Source organism: Leptonychotes weddellii, chromosome 6, assembly GCF_054177405.1.
Source record: "Leptonychotes weddellii isolate Sample4059 chromosome 6, ASM5417740v2, whole genome shotgun sequence".
Lineage (NCBI taxonomy): Eukaryota > Metazoa > Chordata > Mammalia > Carnivora > Phocidae > Leptonychotes > Leptonychotes weddellii.
Genome location: NC_138374.1, coordinates 77,827,926 through 77,855,351, shown reverse-complemented (window position 1 = coordinate 77,855,351; position 27,426 = coordinate 77,827,926). Strand labels below are relative to the sequence as shown.

The window sequence follows — 27,426 nt, the reverse complement described above, 5'->3', positions numbered from 1 at the left end:
CTCCGTGCATTTCTGTCCCCAGAAATGCCATCATTGTCCGTGTCACCGTTAGCCGCTCTGGCGTCCTAAACTCTCTGCTTCTCAGGAGTGATGTCCTCACCCCTCCTGAGTTGTGCACCTGTCTGTGCCCTTGGCGTGTCCGTGTGTGTCTCCGTGGGTCTCTCCATACAGCTCTACCAGCACAGCACCTGGTAAGCGTTGGCAAACTCACCACTCACTCAGTCAACAAGCATGCGCTGAGGGCCTCCCCGCGAGGCTCAAACACGGGGACAGGCGCTGGAGGGGCCCATCGGCGAGCACCAGGCTCCGGCATCCCCGGGCAGGTGCGAGGGACCCTGGCGAACAACAGAAGGTGCACCACACTTAGTGGTAAGCAAGCCTGAAAAACGGGCAGTGGGGAAACCAAGGCAGGCGCGCAGACCAGCCGCAGAAACAGGACACACCGTGGCCAGTGCCAGCGTCCGCCACCTGTCACGGGAGCGGCGCCCCCCCCCCGACTGGCCAACCCCCTCAGCCCGGCTCCCAGCCCACTTTCAGCGGGAGCCACAGAGATGTTTCTGAAACAGAAGTTAGCTCATGTCACCTCTCTGCTCCACCCTGCCAAGCTTCCCCGCTGCTTCTAGAACAGGACCTCTCCCTATGATGACCTCCACGGCCCTGTGACCCGGCCTCCCTGCCCTCCTGACCCCCCGCCCCACATCGCTCCATTGCCTGCTCACTCAAGCCAGACTCAGCCCCTTGATGATCCTCGCACCCAGCCTGCCTGTCGCTACCTCAGGGCCTTAGCACGCGCCGTCGCCCTGACCTCCTCATCCGGGAACGCACGCACAGTCACCTCAAAGCAGCCTGCCCTCTGGGCCCGCTGTTGTTCTGTTCGACTCGCTCTAAGTGCTTCACAGCACTTACCATCACTGTCTGAACATTGTCAATCACACATCTGTTTACTTGTTTACTACCTGTCGCACATGTAGGATGCTCACAACTCCCTCCCCGGTGCCCGGACCCGCGGCTGACACGCGGTGCCACTCGGTGCTGAGTGAACGGTCAGTGTGCGCACAAACGCAGCGATCAGCACCCCAAGCTGATTGCTCAGTGCGAAACCTGCACAGCCATCTCCCAAGACTGACATATGGCGCTGACTCCATGGTCACTCGGCAAGCCTCGGGGTCAGCGGTCTGCCCCCCACACCCCCAGACGGGAGCCCCAGCTCCGGCCGGTCCTTTACGGCACCTGCGGTGTGTCCCCAGGGGGGTGAGTAAAGCAGAATGACTGCAGACTCAGTCACAGCTCAGCAACTAGAGCTCGGAGCGTCCAGGGCGGCGGGTGAGGCCCGGCCATGAGACCAGGAGAGGTGAGCAGAAACTTCCGTGACTACTACTCGTTCACTCAACACACGCCGTATTCAGGGTCCGTGTGCTGGGGGGAGGGGGTACAGAAGCGAAAGAGCATCATCGGTCTGAGGGAAGCTTCCCTCCTGGTGTGGAACACGTGCTGGGAAAGGGAAGAACGTGATCCCGGGAGCCACAAAACAGTGGCCGGGGGTCTGGGGTCTGGGAGGGCTGCCCTGGGGGAGAAGGGTCATCTTCTGGCCTCACTCCTTCTCCGGAGGGTCCGGGCAAGAGACGGTGGCGGTCAGGACAGGACAGGCAGAAGGAACGGAGCCAAGCGATGGGCTTGAAGGATACGTAAGGGTCCCAGCTGGTCACCAAGAGCCAGCGGGAGGAGAGGACAGAGCCGTCACTCCCAAGCCCTGCACGGCGGGCGTGGGCACATGCACAGGGCAGCCCTGGAAGGGGAGGTGTTCTGGGGGCCACAGGCCAGCGTCTCAAGTGTCAAGGGTCAGTCCTCACCACAGGGACCTGGAGGCTGAGGAAACGAGGCAAAGGAAATTCGGACTGCCTGGCGAGGGCGCTGAGCGGAGGAGGCAGGGAACAGCGCCCAGTGTGCGGAGGGACGAGGAGAGAGGAAGAACCCGGGAGGCTAAGGAAGGGCGGCGTGGGGCCCAAGGCAGCAGAGGCAGGCATTGGGACCGGCAAGTTCACGTTGGAGGAGAAGTGACGCTGTTTTCGGCGGGGAGGAAACGCAGGCTGGCCTGGGGCACCAAAGTCCACGCCGCGTCCCCGCCCTTAACCACGCAGTCTGCGAAGGGCAAGCCTGGGAACACACAGGAGCCCAGGGCCTTCGTCCTCGGGTTTGCTTTTGTGAAGGCACCTGAGCATCACAGATGACGCGGCGACCGACCTGTCCTGCCCCTCACCTCGCTGGTGACACGGATCCCTGCATGGCCAGGGGCACCGAGCGCCAGGCAGCGGCTTCCAGGTGACTTTCCGGAATGCAAATAGTCCGGGCACAGGTTGGGAACAGCACATGCTCTCGGGAGTTAGACCGGCGGCCACTAGTCCCCGAGAGCCGTGGGACGCCCCTGAGGCTGGTGCATCACTGCCCCGCAGCCAGTGCCCCTCTCCATCCACTTGTGCCGTGGATCCGGGGGCCCACCCGCCACACCAGGGCTCCAAGGCCCTGCGGCTCCCACCCTCCTCCAGTGTGGGGGCCCAAGTGGCCCGGGGGTGCAGCCCCCCTCCCTCCACCATGCAGCTGCCCCGCTCCCATGAAGCAAGGGTGCTCCCTGCAGATAGCAGGAAACGCCTCCTCCAGCTCCCGGAACCTTCTGCGTCGTCCCCGGGGCCACATGAGGAGTTTGTAACAACGAGGCAGCTCTCGGTGACTCTCTGGAGTGGGGGTCTGAAGTACATGCTCTTGTGAAGCTGTTTCGATGGAAAACTCCGGAAGAGCGCCACTGAATGGCAGGGCTACCGGGGCCATCCCGTGCCCCCAACCCCCCGCAGTGGGTTTCTGGACGCGGCTGTGACCTCAAGGAGCCCAGGCCTCGTAGAGGCTGCTCGGAAGTGACAGGACATGAACGCGAGGTGCTACGGGCCAGTTCACAGGGGAGATGCAAGCCTGGGCACATTTGCTCGTGGGGGCAAACAGCTCCCGCCTGGCTCCTTTCCTTCCAGAAAGCCCGACTACACGCATCTATGTGGGATGACGGTGATTTCTGCCGAGTAGGAGCTGAAGCTCAGAGAAGCACCAGGAACTTGACCCCGACCCCATACGGCCCCTCGGTGCCTCCGCGGGGCTGCAGCCCTGGCCCCGGATCCCAGCAGCGTTGCGGGCCCCCAGGGGAGCTGCAGACCTGCACACAGCCCGTGCAGGGGGGCAGCGCACACAAGCGGGGCAAGGCCAGAGCTGGGACGTCGGCAGTGCCATCAGAACTGGCCGCGGGCGGGGCTGTGATCATTGGAAGCACATGCGCCCCCAGCTGTGACGGTTCGGTTCTGTGTTTGGCTTTTCGGTAAAACCAGAGACACATTCTGGAAGACACCGTGCGGTGATTCAGTTCCGAATCCTCCCCTGCGGAGGAAGGAAGGTGTGTGTCCTGTCAGTGAGCACGCCACGCACCCTGATGACAACGGTGCTAGAAGGTGGCGTCTCTTCGAGGAGCTTTAGGAGTTCGGTGACTCGGTTAGAGTAGTCGGCGCCAGCCTGTCGGTCGGGGCACAGCCCAGACACGGTGCAGCAGCTGGAAAAGTCTACCGAGTTTGGAAACAGGACAAAGCGTTCCGGAGTTTTCAAGGTGGTTGCTAGAGCAACCCCAATGACCAGATTCCAAAACATTCTATTTTTAAGGCACCAGTTGATCATCAGAGAGCCAGAAGCGAAACACCGGGATAATAAGGTTCACACTGGGCATCCTCATAAGGATGAGCATTTTCTCAAAACGGGAAATAATTCAATCCATGAACAGTATTTTGACCCTGGAAGCAAAGAGATTTCAAAGTGATGCCCCGGAGGCCGATGACCGCCTGCATTTTACACAGAATTCTGAAGTTGAGAGGTCCTCTCTCACTGGGGTCTTCTCTCGACTCCTGGGTGCATCACACGTTCCCTCCAGCCCTCACACCTCACCCCTTCGAAGGATGTCCCCGCGCACGCGTGCAACACACACTGTGCTGAGACTGTCACAGCTGCACGTGCCCCGTCCTGCCAGGGGCTCCAGAGGCTAGACACTTGCGGATGCCACCCTGCCTTCAGGAAGAGGACGATCCAGAAGACAGATGCACAAACACAACCAGGGCAGTGGGAGATCCCGTGCTGATTGCAGGGTCCCCAGCACGATTGCACATCAAAATCCTCAGCTAGATCTGTATTGAAACGCAGATTCCCAAACCCCACTCCGGAATTTCCAGAGGGTGGGGCCCCAGAGTCTGTAGTTCAAATGCTGTGCTTGCGACTCTGATGCGCAACCAGGTTTGGAAGCAGCTGATAGGACAGGTGCCGGGGTCGGGGCGGCTGGGCTTCGGGTGAGCCTGGGAAGGCCACGGCTCTCCCACGGAGGGAGCGCTACCTGGCTGGCCCGGGCCGGGGAAAAGCAGGACGAGCACGTGGGACAGGCCCTGGGGAGGGCCGTGAAGGTGGGCAAAGGCCCTGGGATGGGAGGGACACGCACACCAGTGTCGGCAGACATAACCCAGCACGGTTGCGATGGCTGGACCAGCATAAGGTGGCATCTGGTCTCGGAGAAATCAGAGAGCAAACCTGGGTCCTGGTGAGTAAAGAGATAAAACTCTAAGTTGGGAGGCGCTGGGATGGAGGGGGGCAGTGAAGTCGGTTAAGCATCTGACGCTTGGTTTTGGCTCAGGTCATGATCTCACAGTCATGGGATCGGGCCCCGAGTCGGGCTCCGCGCTCAGTGCAAAGTCGGCTTCAGATTCTCTCTCCCTCTCTGTCTCTCCCTCTCTCAAATAAATAAATAAATAATCAAAAAAAAAAAAAAAACCCTCTAAGTTGGTTGCAGTAGAAATGAAAAGCAAGAGATAAACGTTATTCACCATTTTTAGATGCAGCTTTATTTCAGAATGGGTTGCAGGTGGCTCACCGACATGCTAATTGATCACGACGTGTTTATCTCTGTACAGCTGTACTCAGCAATACCTCGGATCATGTGTAATTTATTCGTGTTTTTAAACACTTTTCCTCTGGATTTGTTCCATTTCCTACTTCGGAGAAAATGCAACATTATAACCACTCATGAGCAGAGTGTCTCCTGGACGCCAGGACAGCAGAGGCGCCACGGAGACCGCGGGGCCCGCGAAAGGAGTCGAACATGCGGACCGGGCTTCACAGAACAACTGTAAGGGATCCGGGAGGATGGAGGAGGCAGAGGGTGCTTCTTGTTTAGTGGATTAGAGAAAGCTTTGTGGAGGGGACAACATCCGAGGTGGGATATAGTATTTTAGCCGACAGAGAACATTCCAGGCGGTGAAATAGTGTAAGAAAAGACACAAAGAAAGGAAATCACTGGGGCGCCTGGGGGCCCAGTCGGTGAAGCGTCTGCCTTCGGCTCAGGTCATGATCCTGGGGTGCTGGGTCCCATATCGGGCTCCCTGCTCCGTGGGGAGCCTGCTTCTCTCTCTCCCTCAGCTCCTCCTCCCTGCTCATGTGCGCACATGCTCTCTCTCAAATAAATACATAAAATTTAAAAAAATTAGAAAGGAAATCACAGGGCAGTCTCACACATTTCTAATCACAGTATTCACAGTCCCCGGCGCACAGTAGGCACTCAGTAAATGCTGGGTGAGCAGGGAAGTGTTTGAAAGGAAGTAGATTTCTGTAAGGTGAGGAGAAATCACAGACAGCCTTAGAAGCACTACTAAGTACTGGTCATTTGTGCTCCAACACTGCGGCCCAGAGAAGGCTCTGGGATAAGGCGGTTTTACCTGATCGAGGTTGGCTTAGATCATTGGCACAGGGTGAATCCAGGAGGAGGACCGGAAAACAGACCAAAGGCCAGGGGGGAAAAAACCGAGCTAGTAAGCTACTGCACCAGTCCAGGCAAAAGAAGAGAGTCTTGGGGGAGGAGGGTTGTAATTCATGAAGCACATGGGAAACAGAACCCACAGACAGAGGACAGGTGTGGTATTAAACCTGAGTGACATGGAAGACAGTGTCTCCCTTATAATCAACATGGGTCACCTGACAGAGCAGGTTGCCAGCCAGCATGTTTACGGCTGAATGAGGGGAGAACTCGGAACCCTTCAACCTCTCTGTACTCCTGCTTCAACCAATACTGCAGGAGTTCCCATCAGCCATTCCCACATCTCGGGGACGCACTCGGGAGGAAGCCCAGGCCTGACTTCTCTTGCTGCTGTCCCCAAATGGCACCAGCCATTCCCACATCTCGGGGACATACTCAGGAGGAAGCCCGTGCCTGACTTCTCTTGCTGCTGTCCCCAAATGGCACCAGCCATTCCCACATCTCGGGGACGCACTCGGGAGGAAGCCCGTGCCTGACTTCTCTTGCTGCTGTCCCCAAATGGCATCAGCCATTCCCACATCTCGGGGACGCACTCGGGAGGAAGCCCGTGCCTGACTTCTCTTGCTGCTGTGTCCCCAAATGGCACACTTTCTCTGCCCAGTCCTGCAAGCATGTGGCCTGTGCATGAGGTCCAGGCCTGGAGCCCGCCCCCCTTTGGCACTTTCTGTGTGTGTCTGTGCGTCTCTCTCTCTCTGTGTGTCTGTGTGTGTGTGTGTCTGTCTGTCTCTCTCATACTTGAAGGTACTGGAGTCCCGCCACGACGGTCTATGCAGCTGACCGGTGGGACACTGTATTTTAATCCTCATCTAGACTTTTGTTATCTGTTCTCAACTGGTTCAAACCCACAGAGGTGGAGAAGTGTGATTCTTCAGCCCTTCTAACCCCAATGCAAGACGCAGAACCAGGTCCAGGGGCTCAGTAGATAGTCAAGAATGCTTGCCTGGAATTCCAGAGAGAGAGAGCAGGGAGAAGGAATAGTCGGGGGACCGCAGCAAGATGAATGAGGACAGAAGCCCCAGTGCTGGGGAGGAGAGCCCCGAGGAGGCAGAACTTACCCTCAGATGCGCACGGTGCGCAGTGACGGGAGGGCAGGGTGCAGGGGGTCTGAGGGACACACCTCCCATCAGAAGGGTCATCTGCCACCCAACCCTGGCGGATGCTACCTTGAAGAAAATAGCTCTAATATTGCCGGATCTTGTGCATCTTCTCCCAAAAGCAAGCTGAAAATCTGGATTTTTTTGTGAATTTTTCAGATGCTTAAAATATTAAATGGGCTGAAGAAAACAAATTTGCAGTCTGTATGTGACCCACAGGTTGCTGACTGCAACACAGTACAGGACATGAAGAAAACAAGACCATGGCCAGGACCCAAATGGACACCTGTGTCTTTGGCGTGGGGCTGGGGGCGGGGAGGTCAAGGCATAGGTGCGTGTGCACGGGACAGAGGGAAACTGGAGTGCTCTCTTGCTGGGCGGCCAGAAAGGAGGACATGACCAGCAGCGTCACACTACGGACCACCAAGGGGGACGAGAATGAAAGCATCGGGCTATTGGAGTTGGTCATCGAGACGTCACCGGTGACCTTCAAGATATCAGCTTCGTGGAATGACAGGAGTACTTGCCACCTGGCAAGCGATTCTCAGATGAGTAGGAGGGAGTGCAGGCGAGGGTGTTCGTGGCTCTTTCCAGAATCTGGCAACATGAAAGAAGAACCATGTAGGTTGGTAGCACAAAGGTTACCAAGGTCAATGACATTTTTAGGACAAGGAAGATTAGATGTGTTTGAAGAGCCAGAAGGTACTCGGGAAAGAGGGGGCTAGTCTGGACACACTCCAGAATGAGCTGGAAGGAGACAGAACGGAGGGAGCCCCCAGCAGAGGCAGCCGGCCAGTGCGGCAGGGAGGGGTCCTGAGATAGGACCAGAGACAGGAGGGCGCCAGGCAGAGCAGGACAGAGACAGGGAGCTCAGCACCAGCGCCCCACCTACTCCCGAGCACACGGGGTCACTGCTGGGAAACCTCAGGATAGCTGGGACACTTAGGGAGGCACAGAGAGTCAGGGGCACGCGATGGGGCCGCGCGGGCCATGGGGCTGTGGGGGGCCAGCACCAAACCTCAGCACTCCCCTGGAAACTCAGAGGGTGGGGCCGGAGCCTCGGCATTTCATGAAACCGCCAACAGGGCCTCCAACGTGCAGGCGGCGGGAAAACCACTGTCCCGTTTCTTGTCGAGCTGACCTTTGAAACCCCACCCCTCCTGGCCGGCAACTGCTTTTTCTACCTGCTGGCGGTGCCAGGAGATTCTGGGAGCTAATGACCGGGGGGCCTGTGCACCCCACGCAGCCCTGCGCTGGGGGCAGGAGGGCAGGGCCAAGGTGCATTGGCCACCAGCCCCGCTGAGCCCCAGCGGCCAGGCCACCAATGCAACATGGCCGAAATGCATTAGTGAACCTGAATAATGAAGCCTGTTTAGCAAAGGGTCTCACACTGGGCTGCACATTAGAATCACCCCAGGGAAGTTTTAAAACTCCCGACACCAAGGATTTATTCCGAACCAATTAAGTCAGAATCCCTGGGGACAGACAGTAGGTCCTAAAATTCCCAAGTGATTCCAACGTGCAGCCAAGTTTGAAAACCAGTGTCTTCAAGAGCACTTTGCAAGTGTGAGGCCCCACGGTTAATAATTACGTGGCCAGGCGAGGACCACCATCAGTTCCTGATTTCCTGCTGTCCTCGGGGGTCTTCAGTGGGCAGGCTGCCTCTTCCAAGGATCCCTAAACCAGTTCTTGAGCTAGAAATAGAGTTTCTGACGCAATTTGTTTCTTGAAAGACAGAAGCTCATCTTTTTTTCATGAAGCCTAAACATTCCTAGTATTTTTATGCACGTGAACCACCCCGTGGTTCTGCAGGACCCCCAGCTCTCCCGCCAGCCACGGGCTGGGTCCACACACAGCGCACAGCAGTGTTGAGGCAGAATGAGGCAAGCACCTGCACACCTCCTGCACCCCAATGCGCGTGAGCGTGCACACACACGTGCACGCACACACGCACACCTCCCTAGTGGTCTGCAGGCTTCCTACATCAGCCACTGATGTGTTCTAACTGTTCCAACTCAGGGTGCACGCTGGACGGCTGTGAGCAGCAGGGTACCCATCATGCCGTGGAAGAGACCAGAGCTCTCGCGTGTGGCTGATACCCCCGCCGGGGGTGCGCCTTCCATCGAGCGCGGGGCTATGCCCCCACGGCAGCTGCGTGCATCACGCCAGTGCACACTGCAGGGACGCGGGGCGGGCACCGGGCGGAAGAAGGGAAAGTCCGTATGCTGCAGGATATGAACGGCACCCCAATGCAGAGGGAGGACACCACTGGACTCCCCCGTGTTTCTGGTCACGAGATAGGGGTGCGTGCACACCGTCTTCTCTCCCGGAAAGAGTGCTGCAAACCGGCCCGGGAGAGAAGTTTCTCTCGAGGGCCGTGCGGGTCCCGCAGGGTCCTCAAGGCTCTGAGAGCCAGCAGGGGACTCTGTGCAAAGGCTAAAGGCAGCTCTGACCAGCAACGTGCTTCTGCAGGACAGGGACAGGGAGCAAGAGGCGGCGGGCGGAAGGAAACCACCTGCAGCTTCCAGCAGGGTCCCCGCGGCCCGTGCACGAGAGGACCTAAGGACGGGGAAGGAAGGAGGATCCTAGTGTCTGCAGGTCTCCCAGAAGCTCTCTGCCTCGGCACCCACCAGCACCACTGGGGGGCTTTTGAAAACATCACTGCCCGTGCCCCCTGGACTAGTTAAGTGAAACTCTGTGCGGGCGTGGCCCCCATATCCAGATTTTAAAAGCTCCCCAGGAGACTCGAATGTGCTGCCAGGACTGGGAAGCTCTGATCGGTGAGAACGACGGCGGACAGCAGGGCAGCCTGTGGGCTCCCCAGGAGCATCTGGCCGTGGCGACCATGATGTGGGGAAACAGGCACCCCGCACACCGCTTGGGGCAGGACACACGGCTTCCACCTTTTGGGAAAATAATCTGGCAACTTTTTCAAGTACAAATTCATATACTCTTCAACCTGACGATTTTCCTCCTGGGCTACAAAGTCACAAAGGTGCTCCCTGCGGGGTTACTGGTAGGGGCCAAACAACACTGAAAACAGACAGAATGTCCACGAATCCGTGCACTGGATAGATTGTGCATAGGATGGCATATCAGGACGGTTTCTTGTGCAAACTCATTTTGATTTTGAAGAGAGATCTATAGTAGTGACCTACAGGAGCGTCCATACTGTACAGCATGTGGGGAAGGAACCAGTTGCAAAAGACCAATTTTTCTTCTGTTATTGGGAAGAAGAAACAAGTCAGCTCAGAGTGTGAGTGTGAGTATGTGCATGCACACCTGTAGTGTCTGGAAGCGTGTGGAAACGTGAGCACAGGGATGCAGGCCCCAGCTGGTGCCGTTAGTTAGGTTAGAGGGTTAGGGATGGAGAAGGACTGGGAGCTCGTTAATAGCTCCTTCACATTAACTTAGCATCAGCATCATTTCTGGTCAGAATGAGGACAGACTACTTTCACAACTAAAACGAACAAGGGAAAACCGAAGAGCGAGCTCCGGGTGAGACTGGCCAGACTGGAGTCCGGGCCTGGGTCACCGGCTGTCTGCCCTCACGACCCTGTGAGGGGGACCCGGGGACACCGCATCGAGCACTTCCTGCCCCAGCCGGAATATTCTCTGCCACGCACAGTAACATAGTACACACGGTCATCATGGAGAAAACGTTCCGTCCGCCTCCAGGGACCAGCCTTCCACGTCCGGGGGGGCGTGGCCCCTCCGCATGGAGAAGGGACCCAAGCCCCTGTCCTCGCCCCGCGCTGCACATCACGACCTCCGCGTGCAGCGGCCGTGCTCCATATGATTCCGCCAGCCCCAGGATGGGTCGTGCTGTCCTGCGACCAAGCAACAACTTCTAGACAGGGAAGTGCCCGCAATCGCCTGGGAAAGCATGCCCTATAAACAAAAACAGTTATAATTCCGTAACTTCAGCCAGCAGCCCTCCTGTGAGAGCGCACATCCCGAACCCAGGTTTGGCGCTGACCCGGGCCTGCTGGGGAGGCAGGAACTGGGCTGATGAGAATGACGGGTGAGCTGGGACTCGCCCCGCGGGCACCTGACTCACTGGGCTCGGGGGGCTGGCTCTGCACGCTGCTCCCAGCCAGGGAGCTCCCCATCCCTTTCGCTTGGCTCTTCTCCCCTTGAGAGCGACGGGGCAGTGTTCACAGGTTTTGCTCAGAGTAATTTTGCTTTTCATTCTGATAAACGCACAATAAATCCTACGGAAAGGACCAAGGTCTTGTCCTCGTGTTCACTGGATTACACCTGTGGATGACGGGATACCGCGAGTAGAATCTGAACCCAGGGGCTCACTACTCCCTCTGTTACTCACCAAGGAGCGAGTCTAGGGAAGCCCAACCCTTTCTCCTCACCACGGGGATGTCGTTTTCATGAAAACCCTTCTCTGGTGCATGGATCCTGTCTCCCCCAATCCATATGTTGAAGTCCTCGGCCCCAGTACCTCAGAACGTGACTGCATTTGGAGAGAGGGTGTTTAAGGTGGTCATTAAGGTAAATGAGGTCATTGCTGGGTTCTGATCCAATATGGCCTGCGTCTTTGTAAGAGGACGCATGAGGACACACAGACGCACAGACAGAGGGACGACCATGTGAGGACACAGGGGAAGGCGGCCGTCGGCAAGGCAAGGGACAGCCTCCGAAGGAACAGACCCGCCTACACTTGATCTTGGACTCCCAGCCTTCCACGACCACGAGGAAATGAATTTCTGGTGTCTCAGCCGCTTAGATGTCCCAGGCCCCACCAACTAACCCGGGCAGAGGGTGCCACAGCTTCCGACGGCTGTCGTCCAGGCCAACCTGCCCCCCACAGTCTCTCGAAATTGAGAAGACGCTTTGGTCCAGAGCTCTTAGCCTGCGCTGGACTTGGAGGCCGAGGAGCCACTGAGAGGGGCGGCCGTCAGACCAGAGGTGCGCGGGGCTGCAGGCACAGGGGTAAATGCCAGGTGCCCAGGGTGGCGTCCAGGCACCTCTGAGAACCACAATGGCGTGGGACTGTCCTGCGAAATGTGGACATGGAAACATGAGGACTTCCGGAAGGACAGGAGCCTGGGAGTCAGAGCAGGGTGACCCCACATCCGCCACCGGCGGGGCAGGGGCCACGGAGGAACCCCAAGGCTGCCAGCCAGGCACTCCTGGTTCCGTGCTGCTCGTGGGAGAGTGCCGAGCGGGGGGCCAGGCGCCCAGACCCGCCCGCGCCCACCGCACCGTCTGCTGGGGAAAACCAGCAGGTGCCTGACTTCCCCCTTCCTGCCCCCACTGCCCTCCTCCTCAAGTCCTGACCATCGACCCCTGAGATACTTTATCAATTAACACGAAACAGCCCACCGTTTGCGTAGCAGTTGGTGTCCCCACCATCAAAAAAGCATCTGATAGCACGGTGGCGGATGTGAATGTCCAACTCCCCCAGGGACGGAGACACGGCCCCTCTAACTGTCAGCAGTCCCTCCCGCTGACGTAATCTGAACACGTCCCCCAAGGGCAGGAGCCTGGCTAAGTGGCTCCTTTATTTGCTTCCCGCCAGCACACCGGTGGTGCTGACACGCTGGATGCGGATGCCTTGGGAGCGCTAGCCGTGGTGAGGTCACCGCGGGAAGGCCACAAGAGCAGAGCTGTTCTGGCTGTGGGCTCCGTGCCCACCTCCTGCGCTATAATCAGTGACCATTGTCCTCCACGATTTCGTCATCGCTTGACCCATTTGGCAGACACAGAAAGGGAACGGGATGGTTTTTCTGTCCCCTCATAATAATGGCACTTTGCATGTGTAAAGCACATCGCACACATTCAGCACATTTCCCCGTCTATCGCCGAGTCTTATCCGAGTGAAACAAAACTCCATGTGTTTTGTGATTGCGCCATAGAGACAGTTAGGGATCAGAGCCAGTGAAACTCTGTGCTGCAGGAGGACCAATGTCCCAAATCGCTTAAAGAATCACAAATCCCACATAAGTGGCGCATGGAGACAGCACGATAGTGGGGCGGCGCGGCCAACCCGTGGGGGCAGACACATCTGGAGCATGGGAATCGATGCAGCTCCAGCCGAGAGCCCCCAGCGAGGCTCGTCTGAGTCCCAGGGGTCTCTCTGTCGACGCGGGCAGGCGCCGGGATTTAACTGTAGAGAGAGGCGGAGACTAGGGAGCTCTAAGGGAGAAAGAGACCGTGAGACCTGGGGGATACTGGCACATTCTGTGGCCTAGAAACATGACCCAGAAATGTCTCTTGCTTTTTCAGCAATTGGGCAAAGAGCAAGAATGGATATCTGGGAGGGTGAGCATCTGTGTGTTGCGGGGTGGGGCGTGAAAACAGAAGGTTTTACTCCTCATCACACTGTGGGAAAGGGGGCTTCTGGAAGCAAAGCTGCAGCGAGAAAAACAGGCTGTCTGCAGATTCCGTGCAGAGTCCTCCCTGGGGGTGGCCCTCCCTCTCCTCGGAAGCAGGCAGCAGGCACTCACCCCGCGGGTCCAGCACCCACCAGCAAATTACTGCTTTTACTCTGGCACCACTTAGGGAACTTCGGCTCTCTCAATCACACCCTGGGGGCTGGGCAAGCGGAAACCCACCCACCTGCTTTGCCAGAGCCTAGCTTATCCTCCAACTCGGCAATCTGCAGCCTCGCCCCAGGGTTCCCCAATCCTGATGCCCAGGCCACGTCCCACACCCACGAGATGGAATCTCCCAGGGTGGGGGGGGGACCCAGGAGCAGCGTTCTGTAAGCTCCCAGGTGATGCTGATGTGCAGCCAGGTTGAGAACCGGTGCTCAAACCCCACCTGTCACCGCGCTCACCCGCCGGGCAGCGAGGGACGCTCCACGAGACAAAGCACCTCACGCCGGTCACTGGCCCCTCCGGTCCCGTCACCTGCCTTAATCCCATGCTCAGCAGAGAGAATTCTGCCACAGCCAGGCTCCTGGTCCCTAATCCATGTAGCTAATTAACATAAAGCAGACACCAGGCTTGGCAATGTGGCGGGGAAACAAATTAGGGGGGCATGATCCCTTCCTTCAAAAATACAAATGTGTAAGATGTGTGCAAGCGACTATCCTATAAGGTATTGTGTGGTTGGGGCTTTGAGAGACGCTTTGAGGGGCAGGAATTCAGGAAAAAGAAGTAAGATCCCTTTTAGCTGGGTGGAGCATGTGTCCACAGCTCGCTCGCTCGCTCTCACACACGCACACACACACCCCATCCCCTCAGCACAGGCCACAGGGCCACGGACACAGCAGGTGCTGAATGAATTCCAGCCAAATGAATCAAGTCAGATCAGTGCCCACTGGAACCCGCCAAGCCAACGTCCAGGATGCCTTAGCTCCCTGTCCGGCCCCACGATGCACAGGCTTCTCCGGGTTAACACCACCGCCCCAACCTCTGTGGCTGGGCTCTCCCCCGCCCCCACCTCACGCGGTGCACAGTCTTGGCCCTGTGCCCTGCGCTGGTGGCTCTGCAGACTGACTCCTCCCTGAGGCCAAGATCGGCCCCTTCTCTCTGGAATGAAGCCCCCGATCTTTGGCTGAGTACACAGCCCCCCCAAAGTAAGACCAGCCATGTCCACTTGCCTAAGATCTGGCCAATGAGTTAAGTGGAAGAGGTGTGTGCACCTTCCGGCCCTTCCCCCCCGCCCCCCGGGGCTTGAAGGGACACCGTGGTGTGACACCCCTGCAAACCTCGTGGACGGGCAGGGGGAGCGTGGGTCCCCAGATGAGGCCTGGGGCAGAGTCTCCTCCCACTGCACCCTGTTCTGGACAGGCTCCCCAACACAGCAAGCTCCCTGTGTCCTTCACTGGCAGTGGACCCCACACAGGAGAGGAGAAAGGGGCTACGGGGAAGCAGCCAGTGATCGGGCGACTTCTCAGAGCTGAACTACCGAGTCCATAAATCCGCCTAGAAGCTCAGGCTGTGAGACAGGCTTTGCCGATGGATGCAGGGAGTGGACCGGCCTCCTTTTCTGGTCCACACGACTGTGGAGACCACAAGGGAAACCGGGTGCTCATCCCTCTTGGTCAGTGGCCTGCAGAGACGGGCCCCTGGTATACAGCAAGAAGCTACGGAAGGCATGGAAAGTTACCGGCTCCCACGGACGGAAACAGCAAGAGAGAAAGGGAGTGGGCGTGGGCTCTGGAGCCAGACCCAGGAGCTGGGTGACCTTGAGCAAGGAATTTACCGTCTGCCGGAGGCCGTCACGTTACCCACATCACAGAAGATTCCGCTCACGGCAGTCCCAGGGTCCGTGCACAAACCCGCTGAGCCTGAACTTCCCAGGATGGGGGGTACATTAGTCAGGGTCCTCCAGAGAAACAGAGCAGACAGGGTGCATGTGAGTGTGTGTGCATGCATGTGAGCACATGTGTGTGCTATGTGTGCATGTGTGTTTGTGTGTGGGTGCACATACTATGTGAGTGTGTGGTGCATATGAGTGTGCATGGTGTGTGCATGTGTATGTGTGTGCATGTGTGTGTTGTGTGTATGAGTGTGCATGGGGTGTGTGTGACTGCGTGTGTGAGTGTGCATGCTGTGTGCATGGTATATGCATGTGTATGTGACTGTGCATGTGCGTGTGTGTATGTGACTGAGTGTGCATGGTGTGTGCATGTGTGTGGCTATGAGTCAGTGTGCATGGGGTGTGTGTGACGGTGTATGTGTGCATGCTGTGTGCATGTGTGTGTGCATGGTGTATCCGTGTGTATATGACTGAGTGTGCATGTGTGTGTTGGTGTATATGTGTGTGCATGGGTGTGTGTGACTGCATGTGTGAGTGTGCATGCTGGGTGCATATGTGTATGCATGGTGTATGCGTGTGTATGTGACTGTGTATAAGTGAGTGAGTGAGCATAGTATATGTGTGTGTATGTGACTGTGCACGTGTGCGACTATGTGTGTGTGTTGGTGTGTATGAGTGTGCATGGGGTGTGTGTGACTGTGAGTGTGCATGCTGTGTGCATATGTGTGTGCATGGGGTGTGCATATGTGACTGAGTGTGCATGTGTGCATGTGACTGTGAGTGTGTTGATGTGTGTGAGTGTGCATGCTGTGTGCATATGTGTGTGCATGGTGTATGCGTGTGTATGTGGCTGTATGTGTGTGTATAAGTGAGTGAGTGAGCATAGTATGTGTGTGTATGTGACTGAGTGTGCACATGTGTGACTATGTGTGTGTGTTGGTGTGTATGAGTGTGTGGGGGTGTATGTGACTGTGAGTGTGCATGTTGTGTGCATATGTGTGTGCATGGAGTGTGCATATGTGACTGAGTGTGCATGTGTGCGTGTGACTGAGTATGTTGGTGTGTATGGGTGTGCGTGGGGTGTGTGTGACTGTGTGTGATTGTGCATGCTGTGTGCATGGTGTATGCGTGTGTATATGACTGAGTGTGCATGTGTGTGTTGGTGTATATGTGTGTGCATGGGGGTGTGTGACCGCATGTGTGAGTGTGCATGCTGTGTGCATATGTGTGTGCATGGTGTTTGCTGTGTATGTGACTGTATGTGTGTGTATAAGTGAGTGAGCATAGTATATGTGTGTGTATGACTGTGCACGTGTGTGACTGTGTGCGTGTGTTGGTGTGTATGAGTGTGCATGGGTGTGTGTGACTGCATGTGTGAGTGTGCATGCTGTGTGCATATGTGTGTGCATGGAGTGTGCGTATGTGACTGAGTGTGCATGTGTGCGTGTGACTGTGAGTGTGTTGGTGTGTGTGAGTGTGCACGCTGTGTGCATATGTGTGTGCATGGTGTATGCATGTGTATGTGACTGTATGTGTGTGTATAAGTGAGTGAGTGAGCATAGTATATGTGTGTGTATGTGACTGAGTGTGCACATGTGTGACTATGTGTGTGTGTTGGTGTGTATGAGTGTGGGGGGTGTATGTGACTGTGAGTGTGCATATGTGTGTGCATGGAGTGTGCATATGTGACTGAGTGTGCATGTGTGCGTGTGACTGAGTGTGTTGGTGTGTATGGGTGTGCGTGGGGTGTGTGTGACTGTGTGTGTGATTGTGCATGCTGTGTGCATGGTGTATGCGTGTGTATATGACTGAGTGTGCATGTGTGTGTTGGTGTATATGTATGTGCATGGGGGTGTGTGACCGCATGTGTGAGTGTGCATGCTGTGTGCATATGTGTGTGCATGGTGTTTGCGTGTGTATGTGACTGTATGTGTGTGTATAAGTGAGTGAGCATAGTATATGTGTGTGTGTGACTGTGCACGTGTGTGACTGTGTACATGTGTTGGTGTGTATGAGTGTGCATGGGTATGTGTGACTGCATGTGTGAGTGTGCATGTGTGTGTGCATGGAGTGTGCATATGTGACTGAGTGTGCATGTGTGCGTGTGACTGTGAGTGTGTTGGTGTGTATGAGTATGCATGGGGTGTGTGTGACTGTGTGTGTGAGTGTGCATGCTGTGTGCATATGTGTGTGCATGGAGTGTGCATGTGTGACTGAGTGTGCATATGTGCATGACTGTGTGTGCTGGTGTGTATGAGCGTGCATGGGGTGCGTGTGACTGTGTGTGTGTGTGTGCTGTGTGCATGTGTGTGTGCATGGAGTGTGCATATGTGACTGAGTGTGCATGTGTGCGACTGTGTGTGTGTGTTGGTGTATATGAGTGTGCATGGGGTGTGTGTGATTGTGTGTGAGTGTGCATACTGTGTGCATATGTGTGTGCATGGAGTGTGCGTGTGTACGAGCCTAGTCAGCTGCCCACACCCTCATCACAACATGGCTTCGTTGGATGTGCGCGTCTACACGTACATAAATAGATTTTCAGGGACTGGTTCCTGTAATGTGTGTGTACATGTGGGAACCCCATTCTGCCAGGTGGGCCAACAGGCCGGAGATCCAGGGAGGCCCCGTGTTGCAGCTGAAGTCTGAATGCGCTACAGAATTCCCTCTTGCTTGGGGAGGTCAGTTTCTGTTCTATTGAGGCCTTCAGCTGATTGCACGAGGCCCACCCTCATTATGGAGAGCTATCTGTTTTATTCAAAGTCCACCAATCTAAATATTAATCTCATCCACAAACACCCTTGCAGAAACATCTAGAATAATGTCTGACCACGTGTCTGAGCGCTGTGGCCCAGCCAAGCTGACACCTAAAATTAACCATCACAGGGGGTGGGCATCCAGAAATACGTATTTTCAGTAACCTCCCCAAATGTGGCGCAAGGCCCAGCCAAGTTTGGGGACCACTCTCAGTGATGCACCCCAAGGTCACTGATGGTTTCAGGGTCTCTCCCTCCCCCTCCACGAGGGTCGCTGGACTTCCTCTGTGGAGCAGAACCAGTCTTCCTCACATGGGGCCACGAGAACGTTCCCTCCACGCACGGCCAGGACACAGCAGGCAGGGTTGCTCCTCCAGCCCAGGGATGCCTGCCGACTGCCGACCTCTCCGGCCCCAAGAGCTTCTCTCTTCCCCTCTCCCACGGCAGACACCAGACCCTGGGAGCTGCTTGTGAGTCGCCAGGACCCCTGCCAACCACTCAAATCACCAGCTACATCTCACAGAGTCCCTTCAGCGCGGCTGCCCATGAGACGCCCCTATGGGGCATTTTCCAATAACAGAGCCAGACCCTCCCAAGCAGCGTGCCTGGTGGTCCTGCAGAGCTGTCTCTTGCTTCAACAGTGTTTGGATGGAACAGACCCAGGGACACCAGCCTCCGACCACCCTCCAAACTGTTTCTCCAGCTGCAACCTTCGGAGCATCTCCCCAGCCACCCAGTGCCTCTGTGACCGGCCAACACCCTATTTTGAGCTTGGCTCCTTATTACCGATCTGCCAGGAGCTCCCAGATGCGTCAGAGTCATTCCACGGACATGGAGGCCGCTGTCAACCGCCTGGTCCACCCGCGGGCCTCCCACACCCACCTCTGTCTGGGCTTCTGTTTCCACCGGGAGGATGTGGCTCTGGAGGGCGTGGGCCACTTCTCCCATGAGCTGGCTGAGGAGAAGCGTGAGGAGAAATGGACACTAAGCGTCCCTGGAAGGGGGACCAGTGCAGCAGTAGGGTCAAATCCAAGATGAGTGGGGTCAAACCTTGGACGCCGTGGAAGCCACCCGGGTTCTGGAGAGGAACCTGAGCCGGGCCCTTGTGGATCCACGTGCCTGGGTTCTGCCCACACGGACCCCCATCTCTGTGACTTCCCAGATGAGGAGGTGAACTCATCAAGAAGCCAGGCGACTGCCTGACTCACCTCTGCAGGCCGCCCGGCCCCCGGGCTGTGCGACCAGGAGCCCCTGGAGCCCCGCAGCCTTTGGGGGGCCCCTGGCATTCCCCTGTGCTGAGGCATGTGCCTGAGCCTCTTCCTGCAGCCATGAGGCAGCTTTTTAACCCCCCTGGAGCCCTCGCCCAAGCCCTGGACCACATGGAAACAATAAAGCTTTCTGCAGCAGAAAAAGGGGGAAAAAACTGGACCCTCCCAAGACCTCCTATGGCAGAACTTCTGGAAGTGGTTCCTAAGCAGATGTACCTTAGACGTTCTCCACAGGGGGCGGGGGGGGGCCTGGGGGGCTCAGTCATTAAGTGTCTGCCTTCAGCTCAGGTCATGATCCCAGGGTCCTGGGATCGAGCCCCGCGTCGGGCTCCCTGCTCAGCAGAAAGTCTGCTTCTCCCTCTCCCACTCCCCTGCTTGTGTTCCCTCTCTCGCTGTCTCTCTCTCCGTCAAATAAATAAATAAAATCTTAAGAAAAAGAAGAAGATCTTCACGGGGGATTTCGATACGCAAAGTGGTTAGGAACCACCAGTCCCACTGACAAACACAACAAAGTAGTGCACTCTACCGTTTACCACTTCCTGACGCGATGCTCAAACGTGATTTTGCACAAGACAGACTGCAAAGCTTTCCTGCCAGTGATAAGTGCCCTCCATGGGCAATTAGTGGAAGTCCTGGGTGTAGAATGTGGAGTGGAGAACAGCAAGGCCATGCTGCAGTGTTGGGAGGGTGCTGGGCAGCTGGCTAGGCTCACTCACTAGCTCAGGAACATGTTCATACCCCTGGCCTAGAAACATGCAGGATCCAGATCCATGGCACGGATCTATTGCCAATTTCTGCACGTGGCTGACCAGAGCTGCTCGCAAACAGAACCACAAAGGAGGAGTCCTTGAAGACCCACAGCACGAATGAGGCCACCCCTTTGGTGGAAGCGAGCTAAGACCTCTATACAGTTGTCATGATGAGAAGAACAAGTGGAGGCTGGAGGGATGGTGTGGTACTCTCCTCACACTCACGAGTCCACTACAGACTGCCCGCCTCCCCCACATCTACATGGAAAGACCACTTTTCACCAGAGAAGAGCTGATTTTGAAATGACCAACGATCTTTTCCACAACTTTCACCAGGAATTGCAGACTATAAAGGTGGCAGCCTCATTCCCAGGCCTATCGGATGCCAAGTGGGTGAGGGGTTGTAGCCTGGCGGGAAAGACAGAACTCACGCGTAGTCAATGCTACTCGGGATGAAAGGACCACTGGTATGGGGTAGGGATTTACCCATGCCAGTATCCTGAGCTCAGCCCCGCAGAGGCACTCGTGAGCAAGCAAGGTGTGGTCCCTGCCCCAGAGAGCTCACAGCTGGGTCCCCTTCTGCCCAGCCTCAGTGACCTTGGGCTCCCAGAGAGGGGCTGTGGCCATGCCAGCCGAGCGGCCCAGACACATGGTGCTGATGTCACCTCACCACTAAGCCCTCGGGTCTCAGTTTCCCCATCTGAAAATGAGGGTCCAGCCAGATGACCTATAAGGTCCACTCCGGTCTTAGCATTTCATTTCCTGGTCATATACCAAACATCAGCCTCGGGTCCCACATTGTGCTGAACTCTGGGGTCCTGAGGATGAACAAGACATTGGTGTCTACACACCACACCTTCTTTCTGCATCCATCCGTTGATGGACACTTGGGTTGTCTCCGCGTCTTGCCTGTTGTGAATAAGGTGCAGATGTCTCTCCAACTTCATGCTTTCACTTCCTTCAGATATATAACCCGAAGTGGAATTGCTGGGTCATAGGGTAGCTCTATTTTTACCTTCTGAGGCTCCGCCATAGTGTTTTCCAGAGTGGCTGCACCAGTTCGCATTCCCACCAATGGGCACGGGGTTTCCCTTTTCTGTGTGTCCTCGCCAACACGTGTTATCCTGTGTCTAACAGGAGGCAGGTGGTGTCTCATTGTCCAAACCCCCAAATCTTAATCTCCTTCGTACAGGGAAGTGGTAGAACGACAGCAATTTTGGTGCCACACGGCCTCACTATATCCACAACTTTGCCTGTAACCCCTGCCCTGTGTTGGGGGAGCTCACTGAGAGGACACGATCGACAGCTGACCTGTGAGGTGGACCCTGGTGATCAGGGCTCGTCACCCCCTTCCCTGTCCTTGGAATGTGGGTCCCGCTTGCCTTCCCTGCTCCCAGAAGCTGTCCCCAGGACGGCCTTCAGACAGTGATGTAGTGCTGAGACCACGTGAGCAGTCCATGTGACTGAACCCCATTAAGGCTCTTTATAAACTGCTAAAACTCGGTGGGTGGATGCAGAGATCTTCCCCTCTTCTGGCTGCCCAAGACAAGCCCCATATGTCCGTACCCTCGCTTGTGAAACCGGCCACCTGCCAACCCGGAGCGGCCTGCCTCCCTCCTGAGGCCCTCGCTGTGCTCTGCTCGCACCTGGCACGCTCCCGAGGCGCTTCTGAACCACACGCTGGGCTTGGCCATGTGACTCGCTCCGGCCAACAGGACACTAGCAGGTCAGACGCAAACCAAAGCTTGAAGTGTTCCCGCTTCTCCCCTGGCCTCCCTGTGACATCATGAGAAGAGCCTGGGCGCGTTGCTGGAGGACTGGCAGTGAGCACAACACCCCCTTCTCCCCATCAGCCCAGCCAATGTGGGGGGAGCCAACCGGGGACCCATGGACCCACCGGAAATAGAAACCGCACTTGCTTGCGGTAAACTGGCTTGATCCTCTATAATCATCGTAATGAAGAACTGGGAAGGATGGGGCCAACCAGCCGTGGGCCTGAGGAGCCAGAGTGGCTGCGGGGGGCTCTGCGGGGCCTGCACGGCCTGGGGGGCAGAGGGAAGCGAGGACAGGCCTCCTGCTCTCCCCGCCGCCCAGCTTCTGGCTCAGCAGCCCTGTGACAGCAACTCTGTTCACACAGCGAGTAAAACGCTCCGTCTTTCCCTCTGACTAACAAGGACTTCGCCACAGAAACCGACTGAAAATGTATTATACATGAGACACAGTTTCTGAACTAGTTGCAAGTGTTGTTCTAGGATATTTTTACTTCTCTTCAAACACTCCCTCTGGGGGTGAACTGGCCTACCAAGAAGTTAAACGGAAATAGAAAAGAGCCTTGAAGGAATCCACCAGACCCCAGCCTGGCGAGCCAGTCCAGGACAGGGTCCCTGCAGCCCTCTGTGGCTTTGGGGACTCGTATCTTCCCTTTAAACAGCGGGCGATGTTACCGGAGCTCAGGTCCGCAAAGAGCATGTTTCAGAGAACCAACAGTTTCCCCGATTTTGTGATTAAAAATGTGGACTCTGGTCAGACCTGTCTTCAGATCCCAGCTCCACCGGCTTGGGAAGCACGAGACCCCAGAGGTAAACCTCTCCACGCCCCGACTTCTCGTCTTTCGGGTGGGGCTCCTCATCATGACCTACTTCATAGGGTTGTCAGGAGGATTACAGTTTATTCTTGTAAAGGCGGACGGTGGTCACTCAGGAAATGTAAGCAGCTCTTGGCCCCAGCACGCTTTAGAAATCCGCCAGCCAACACGGAATTCTGATCTGGAAGATTTCTGAGTCAAGGATGGCCTCTCTCCGGCCGCCGAGTTTGTGCATCCCTTTTCATTGCCTTATGTCTCTCAAATAAAATGCACCACTCCCTCCAGAGCCCTGCAGGAAGAACCGCACCAGCAGCCAAAGAGACTGGAAATCAAGTCCATCCCTTGTGGCAGGGATTAGAGAAAAGGACTGTCTTCGCTCTTCTTCCAAGTAGCTAATGCATGGCAAACATTGTGATCCAAAGCGACATGGGTCTTTCTCTCAGTTCTGGTACATTAATGCATTTAGTAGCCTCCTCTGAGGTCAAAGAAATTGCGGCAGAGTTTGAAACCATCTATTTATAAATTTGTAGAGTCAGCAAACAGCTGATGTGTACAGGCACAGGACACAACCACGTTTTTAAAGAAGATTCTCCCCCTATGTAAGTAGCACATGCTTACAGCATCAGTGAGCCTTACTAACGCTGCATAACAAATCATTCCAAATTTCAGTGATAATCACTTACACCTGCTCATGCATCTAAAGGCTGAATGGGGGCCGCCGGATCCAGGGGGCTTGGCTCTGAGCTCCAGATGGGCTGGGGTCTGCATTCCATGCTCCTTGCACCAGTGGGTTGGCCTTGGTGATGTCAGGGACACCCAGGACTCTGAAGCCTCAGCACACCCGCCACCTGCTCACATTCACGTGGCCGAGCCCAACATGAGTGCGGGGGAGGGGACCTGCACAATCACATAGCAAGGTCATGGGTCCAGGCAGGGCTGGCTTCAGGGACGTGACCCAAGCAACTGCACATGACCCCACGGACACAGGGGACGGGGAAGAATCTGGAACGACAGTGTGATCTTCCTACTCGACAAACGGACTCTGCACTGGGAAAGGGTCCTAACCGCTCCCCACCTCCTCCAACCCCACTGGTGGGACCCCGTCGTGGAACTTCTGCAGGGGACCCGGCTTCACAGCATTCAGCCACACCTGACCCCGTGATGCCCCACCCCCCGCAGGTGTGGCTCGGATAAGCTGGAAGGGGGGGCGCAGGTGGTCATTGGTGGCAACACCGTGGCCTTAGCACCACCACGTTCTTCCAGATCATGACCTGGCACACCTGCCCCCTCCCACCAGCCTGGTTACACCCCAAAGACCTCAACACCCCAGCACCCCAACCCCACCCACTCCTCCTCCACGTCCCGGGGCGACTGCTCGATGGAGGGGGAGAATCACCCATCCACCGTTTAGAGCCACAAACGTCAGAAACCTGCAGGGGGCTGGAGACGCGCTTGTGGGTTCAGGGGGCAAGGTGGAGACGTCCAGATGCGTCAAAGCCAGAAGGGACATCCTGACCTCTGCGCCTGAGTCTCCCTCCCCCCGGCAGGCTCAGCCAACACGAAACCGTCACAGACTCTGTTGTCTGACTTGGCCTAAGGGAGGTGACATTTCATGGGTCCCCAGGGACAACCGAGTCCAGGGTCTGAGGAGCCCCACTCACAAGGCACGCTTCTCCCCACGCTCATGCCAACCTCGGGCTCGCCCGTCAGCTCCTTTCCTCCAGCCATTCTCTGAAGTTGCAAGATGCAGCCGGGGCCCCGGCGCAGCTCCGCCTCCTCCCTGCGGGGCCTGTGACACTTCCTGACCTTCCTGACCTGCACAGCGACCCATGGAGCCCACGTCCCACTCCAGCAGGCGAGCAGCATGTGAAGTAGCTCTTGCCATGGAAAATGAATCACACGTGCACGTCGACACGGGAATCCTGCAGTTCAGACAATTACCCAAAGAACACATTTTCTGATAATTAGAGAGCTAAAAATGGATCCCCTTTGAAAATCCCTTCCTTCCTCCCGAGAAAGCTGAGGAGGTGGTTTAGCAACAATCAGCTGCAGAGATACATCACATTCTGGGTGTTTGGGGGACAAGTTCCAAGAAATTTCTTGGAAGGTACATTTCCCAGAAGGTGGTGGCGCTAACCAGACCCACTAACGCTCCCCACATCCCCGGCACGGGCTCAGGCCGGGGAGGCCACGGGCCACCTCACCTGCCTCCGGGGTGTGCGTGAGCCCCGGGGGTGTCACATGGCGCTCCCGGCAGCCACCGGGGTTCAGGATGCCCGCGGGAATGCGCCCGGCGCCGAGCAGCTCTGAGCCGCACACACCTATAGCTTCTCGAGGCAGGCTGGACGGATCATCAGGGCAGGGGCAGCATCTGGGCGCAGCAGAAGCCTGCGTCCCCTACCACCTCTCCCGTGGAAGGGACCAGAGCTGGTGGGCAGCAGACGGGGGTCAGGTGACTGCACAGACCCCAAGGAAGGCAGCAGGCACGGACGGGGCAGGAGAAGTTGTCAGTTAGGGACCTGCCCGGTCAACGGCCGACACAAGAGAGAGCTACGTGCAACTTTAAAATACAAATCTGATGAAAGTAGTAAGTGTAGTAAATATAGTAGATGCACATGTTTTGGGCTAGGTCCTCGTGCCCCTGGTCGTGGGGCCAAAGACCGTTGGGCCGCAGGTCGCATGATCGGGCGCAGCTGGAACACCCAGGAACTTGAAGTCAGGGTTGCCTGTCCGCAGTGTCTACCCTGGACCAGCCTCCCTGGGGTTTCCCGCTAACGATGAACAGCACCTGTGTTCCCAAGGGCCACAGAGGCCACCGCATGGGGGGAGGGACCACATGAAAAGGACGAGAAACAGAAAAAGGTACTTGGCGTAGGTTTCCTGGAGCAAAATGCCTGCGGTTTCTAGAAACTTACACAAACTATGTGTAAATTGACAAATGGTAATGCTAATTCCTGCCTAGCCTGGGTTCTCTCCTGGCCTCAGCTCTGACTTTGGGCTCTAAGCAGGACCCTGGCAGTCGCAGCCACCGGCCACTGTCCGGCCAGAGTCAGTGGCCAAGCGGTGCCGAAGGATGAGCCAGACTCATAGGATGGATGTGAGAATTGGGGAGGCACGTTCAGGATGGGGGAAGGGAGCGTGACAGACTCTTAGGCGTCAGACGGGAACTGACCGCCGAAGGGATTGCTGGTGTCCAAGATACGACAGGCGAAAGTAACGGACAAATTCCTGAGTTGCCCTTAACACCAAATGTCATGTGTTTCCTTACATCATCCTTTACTCTTTGGGTCCCTAATGTTTTCATGTGTATTTTCCCTATCTGACCGCACTTCCCTGCTATGACCCACAAGCTGGGGAACCCAATCAGACCGAGGCTCTAGGAAAGCACGAAAGGACAAAGTGAGTAGCTGGAAAAATAAGTAACTACTTGATTAGGCTCTCTCCTCCAGTGAAAGGTATCATTATGGAAATACGGAAAAAATCCAAAAGCTCGCACTGTTACTCCCTGTCAATGTCGGCGGGGTAGGCGTTTCTCTCGAATTCACCCACGGCTCAGAAGCTCCCTCTGGGCTGACAGGTGGCTTCCCCATCCTGTGGCCCGGCTATGTCACGGAGGTGAGCTAAATACCAAGCTTGAGCTGCACGCGCACACGTAACCGTGTGTGCACACGTGTGCTTCCAGATGCACTCGGGGCCGCTGTGACCTGCCACCCATCCGCTCACAACTCTCCCAATGCTTGGCCCCCCCTTCGATAACACTTCCCATCCCACCCCCAAAACACTCCCAGTGATGTTGCCCATCAAACCACAAAGCTGAGTGGCAGGCTGAAACCTCAGAGGAAACCCAGCATCTAGTTAAAAACTTCCCTGAGCCCCGCCAGGAACAAAGGCTGTGCAGTTACATGAGCTGGAAACGCCATCCATCATCATGCGAAGGTAAAGAACCTCCGAGTCCAGCCAGAGGGCACCTGCAAATATCCAGTACTGCCCTGTCACTTTGACTGATGGCTACCCCTTCCAATGAGCTCCTTTTATCTCGAGGTTTCCAGCAAACGAAAGGCTCACTTGCTCCCGCCGCCCACTCCCCTGCCATTTGCCTTTCCGGGGAGACAGGACTGGAGCAGGCGCCAAGCCTCACCAGCCCCTTCCGCGCGTGACCAGCCATGACCACGGGACCCACCCTCGGGCGTGGAGTTCCTGCACTGACCTTTCTCAGGAGGAAGCAGATGCGCTCGATGTTCCTCAGACGTTCTCTCTATCGGGATGCACAGGAAAGAAAAAGAGGGGAGGTTAGATGCTCTGCTGAAGGAGCCCCCACATTCAGCCCCCAGGAGAGAAGGCAGCACCCACCAGAGACCTGCGTGCTCCCACCCAGCGGCTCATAGAACTCAACAGAAAAAAAAAAAACAAAACAAATAATCCAAATAAAATGGGCAGAGGGTCTGAACCGATATTTTTCCAAAGAAGACATACAGATAGCCGGGGGTACATGAAAAGGTGCTCATCACTCATCATCGGGGAAATGCAAATCAAAACCACGGTGAGCTATCACCTCACACCTGTCAGAATGGCTAAAATCAAGACAAGAGACAACAGGTGCTGATGAGGACGTGGAGAAAAAGGGACCCTCATGCTCTGTTGCTGAGATGGATATTGGTACCGCCGCTACGAAAACATCAGGGAGGTTCCCTAAAGAGTTAAAAACAGAACTACCGGATCATCCAGCAATTCCACTTGTGGGTATCTCCCCGAAGGAAATGAAATCACAGTCTAGAAAAGGTATCTGCACCGCTGTGTTCACTGCAGCATTATTTATAAGACTCACGACACAGAAGCAGCCTGAGTGTCCATGGATGGGTGAACGGATAAAGAAA

The 27,426-nt window shown here is 56.2% G+C and overlaps 1 protein-coding gene across 3 annotated transcripts in view; it reads right to left on the bottom strand.

Moving 5' to 3' along the window:
- Window positions 1-27,426, bottom strand: part of CNIH3 (cornichon family AMPA receptor auxiliary protein 3) — a 203,626-nt gene that overhangs the window by 8,919 nt on the left and 167,281 nt on the right. For all 3 annotated transcript variants that reach the window (XM_081823026.1, XM_081823027.1, XM_006746439.3), the window contains one exon: window positions 26,760-26,807. In XM_081823026.1, the coding sequence (XP_081679152.1) occupies window positions 26,760-26,807 (48 nt within the window). The remainder of the gene's footprint in view (window positions 1-26,759; window positions 26,808-27,426) is intronic.